At 50.3% G+C, this 4,308-nt stretch overlaps 1 protein-coding gene across 1 annotated transcript; it reads right to left on the bottom strand.

The window, feature by feature from the left end:
- Positions 1-2,954: 2,954 nt before the first annotated feature.
- On the bottom strand, positions 2,955-3,890 carry LOC142404074 (olfactory receptor 14A16-like). Its single transcript, XM_075490468.1, has one exon. It carries the CDS (start codon positions 3,888-3,890, stop codon positions 2,955-2,957), a length of 936 nt encoding a protein of 311 aa, XP_075346583.1.
- Between the last annotated feature and the right edge of the window lie 418 nt (positions 3,891-4,308).

Genomic DNA, 4,308 nt, shown 5'->3' with positions numbered 1-4,308 from the left:
CTACTGACTACAATTCTAATATTTAAGCTATAGCTGGATATATAAATAAATGTTGCTAGCATACAATATACGTTTAGGCCTAATGTAAAATGTCACCTGCCTCGTTATAGATATCAGGTACCAGGTAAGGGGTCTGTCCTGCTTTCAGCTGAGACAGAGTTAATTTTCTTCGTAGCGGCTGGTATGGGGCTGTGTTTTGGATTTGTGCTGAGGACAGTTTTGATAATACAGAGATGTTTTAGTTGCTGCTGTACTAGTCAAGGACTTTTCAGCTTCCCGTGCTCTGCCAGGTGCAGAAGAGGATGGGAGGGGACACAGCCAGGATAGTTGATCCAAACTGACCAAAGGGCTATTCCATATCATATGATGTCATGCTCAGTATATAAACTGGGGGGAGTTGGCCGGGGGGTAGCGATCATTGCTCGGGGACTGGCTGGCTGTCGGTCGACGGGTGGTGAGCGGTTGTAATTTTGTTTTTTTTTTTTTAATTATATATATATGTAATTTTTTTCCCTCCCTTGGGTTTTGTTCCTCTCTCTCTCTCTCATTGTTTTTTTCCCCCTCATTATAATTCATTATTAGTATTACTATTATTTTGTTCCAATTATTAAACTGTTATTATCTCAACCCACGAGTTTTCTTACTTTTGCTCTTTCGATTCTCTCCCCCATCCCATCGGGGGGGGGGAGTGAGCGAGCGGCTGCGTGGTGCTTGGCTGCCGGCTGGGGCTAAACCACGACAGTCCCTCTCAGCCTTGAGGAGTACCCTTGAGAAGTGTCCCTGCTCAAAGGGCAGATCATCGCCATACAACCTGTTGCCGTACAGGACAGCTCAATGGGCTCCGGGAGGCTACAAATATTTATAGCACACAGGGATGGACTCGTAGTCACAGAATCACGGAATCACAGAATCATATAGGTTGGAAAAGACCTTTAAGATCATCGAGTCCAACCATAAACCTAACACTGCCAAAACCACCACTACACCATGTCTCTAAGCACCTCATCCAAACGTCCTTTAAATACCTCCAGGGATGGCGACTCAACCACTTCCCTGGGCAGCCTGTTCCAATGCTTGATAACCCTCTCGGTGAAGAAAAATTTCCTACTATCCAGTCTAAACCTCCCCTGGCACAACTTGAGGCCATTTCCTCTTGTCCTATCACTTGTTACCTGGGAGAAGAGACCGCCCCCCACCTCTCTACAACCTCCTTTCAGGTAGTTGAAGAGAGCAATAAGGTCTCCCCTCAGCCTCCTTTTCTCCAGGCTAAACAGTCCCAGCTCCCTCAGCCGCTCCTCATAAGACTTCCGCTCCAGACCCTTCACCAGCTTCGTTGCCCTTCTCTGCACACGCTCCAGTACCTCAATATCCCTCTTGTAGTGGGGAGCCCAAAATTGAACACAGTATTCGAGGTGCGGCCTCACCAGTGCCGAGTACAGGGGCACAATCACTTCCTTAGTCCTGCTGGCCACGCTATTTTTGATACAAGCCAGGAAGCCTTTGGCTTTCTTGGCCGCCTGGGCACACTGCTGGCTCATATTCAGGCGGCTGTCAACAAACACCCCCAGGTCCTTCTCTGCCAGGCAGCTTTCCAGACACTCTACCCGAAGCCTATAGCGTTGCATGGGGTTGCTGTGGCCCAAGTGCAGGACCTTGCACTTGGCCTTGTTAAACCTCATACAATTGGCCTCAAACCCTCCTTTGTTGTCTGTGCAGGAGGGAAGCTGTAGCAGTTTTACTTCTGTCTACTCCCAGCTCGGGCTGGTACTCTTCACTCCTGATAAGATGTGGCCAAGACTCCTTAGTGGCTGAGAAGATATGGCCTAGCACAGCTCTCACAGTTTGCACAGCAGGACTGATTTCAGTCAGGGCCACTTGTCGGTGATGCTTGAACCAAAGTACTGTTCACTAATTCAGAGTGGGTGCATCCATCACAGTGTCCTGAACCCCTCTCCACTCTCATGTCCCTTTGCCTGCTGGCTCCTCACAGCCTCTCCTGGCATTGCAGAGTCCTCAGTAGCCCACGGGCTCCTCAGGTTCACCTTTTCCTCTGGAAGAACCTACCTTATGACATTACACATTTTATGAGGAGCCACTCACTGCCCACCCAGACTCATACGCTGTCCCTGGAGTTTCCCTGACACCTCCTGGCAGTTCCTGATTTCTCTCCAGGCCAGCATCTGCCATCATCCCCACCAGAGGTGTGACAGTGCCAGGCAGATAAGTCAAAGACCAGTTGCTGTCTTCTCGGCCATGTGCAACCAAGAAGGGAGCTCTCTATCCAACCCTCAGTCTCTAACATATCATTCTGTGACTCTTAGCTTGTCCCCCTGAATCTGTCGGAAACCCCAGAAGAGCAAGAGGCCTTTATTGGGAGCAGCTCCTTGGGTGTATTCCTGACACCAGCTTTGGAAGAGGCACCCGGTCGTCTGGCCCTGTCCTGAGGAGCCCCTTTGGTGACGGTGGTGCTGGCAGGGAAGCCAGCTCTGACACAGTGGCTCACATGGCCTGCTCCTCCTGCAGCCACAGGCATGCCACTGTGGAGGCAACAGGACTGTCACAAGTTACATGAGACCTTAGGGCTTACACAAATGCAAGGGCACAGCAGCACAGGGTGGAAGTGAGGAGACACCAGCACGGGAAAGACCAGGTCCTGCTGTTGTCCATGTCCACACAAGATATAAGTGATGGGAGCTGAGGCGAATAATTTTCTGCTGGTTTCTTTATTGTGTTTCTCACAGGTAGCCTGCCTCCATATGGATAAGAGGTCTTTGAGTCAAAAAAGAAAAAAAAAAAACACAGGAGGGCAAAAATAGTATTACATAAAGGGAAATGATCAAAGCTATAAACAAAAGAAGAATGAAAGAATGACAGAAAAAGCCAAACCAACCCAAAGCACAAAGTTTTGGCATTTCCTGAGATACCCTGGGAATGCTATGAAGATGATGGGCATCTTATTGATGCTGAAGTAGGATGTATTCAAATAGATTCCACAAAGCATCCTTGAGGTCCTTGTTCCTCATGCTGTAGATGAGGGGGTTCACTGTTGGAGGAACTACCGCATATAGGGTTGCCACCACCACATCCAGGGATGGGGAGGAGATAGAGGGGAGCTTCAGGTAGGCAAATGTGCCAGTGCTGAGAAACAAGGACACCACAGCCAGGTGAGGGAGGCACGTGGAAAAGGCTTTGTGCCGTCCCTGCTCAGAGGGGATCCTCAGCACGGCCCTGAAGATCTGCACATAGGACAGCACAATGTAAACAAAGCATCCAAAATAAAGAAAAATGCTAAGCACAAGCAGCCCAACTTCCCTGATGTAGGAACGTGAGCAGGAGAGCTTGAGGATCTGGGGGATTTCACAGAAGAACTGGTCCAGCCCATTGCCGTGGCAGAGTGGTAGTGCAAATGTATTGGCCGTGTGCAGCACAGCATTGAGAAACCCACTGCCCCAGGCAGCTGCTGCCATTTTGAGACAAGCTCTGCTGCCCAGGAGGGTCCCATAGTGCAGAGGTTTGCAGATGGCCAGATAACGATCGTATGCCATTACTGTGAGGAGAGAATACTCTGCTGTGGTCAAGAAGAGGAAGAAAAAGACTTGTGCAGCACATCCTGCATAGGAGATGGCCCTGGTGTCCCACAGGGAATTTGCCATGGATTTGGGGACAGTGGTGGAGATGGAGCCCAGGTCAAGAACAGAAAGGTTGAGGAGGAAGAAGTACATGGGGGTGTGGAGGCGGTGGTCACAGGCTACAGCAGTGATGATGAGGCCATTGCCTAGGAGGGCAGCCAGGTAGATGCCCAGGAAGAGCCAGAAGTGCAAGAGCTGCAGCTCCCGCGTGTCTGCCAACGCCAGGAGGAGGAACTGGGTGGTGGAGCTGCTGTTGGACATCTGCTTACTCTGTGCAAAGGGCACGGTCAAGGAGGAAAAGGCAGTGACAAGTGAGGAGAGACTTCTCTGAGTGAAACCTACTCCATGTCTCAGAGGAACAGCCCATGTGGCCTCTCTCTTTCCAGGAAGGCCTTCGTGCAGCTCCCTGGCTTGAGCTCTGGTGTGCGCTGGGTTGGGGTGTAGTGGGGAGCAGGGGACTCTTCTGTGGAGGAATCAGTCCTGCTGTGCAGCCACAGCTAAACAGGAACCAGGAGTGATCTCAGGGTCAATTTACTCATGGTTTCAAAGAGCTTTTCAGCATTGTCCTTCCCAATTCACCCAATTGCAGAAGCAAGGTGCAGGGGGTTTGCTTTGTTTATTTTGCTCCTGTTGCCCCTCTCACATCTGGGGAGTGTTTTCTGGAGGCAGAAATCCTTGG

The sequence above is a fragment of the Mycteria americana genome, unplaced genomic scaffold (genome assembly GCF_035582795.1).
Source record: "Mycteria americana isolate JAX WOST 10 ecotype Jacksonville Zoo and Gardens unplaced genomic scaffold, USCA_MyAme_1.0 Scaffold_68, whole genome shotgun sequence".
NCBI classification, from domain to species: Eukaryota; Metazoa; Chordata; class Aves; order Ciconiiformes; family Ciconiidae; genus Mycteria; species Mycteria americana.
The sequence above is the reverse complement of the archived record's forward strand: the minus strand, read 5'-3'. Positions and strand labels throughout refer to the sequence as shown.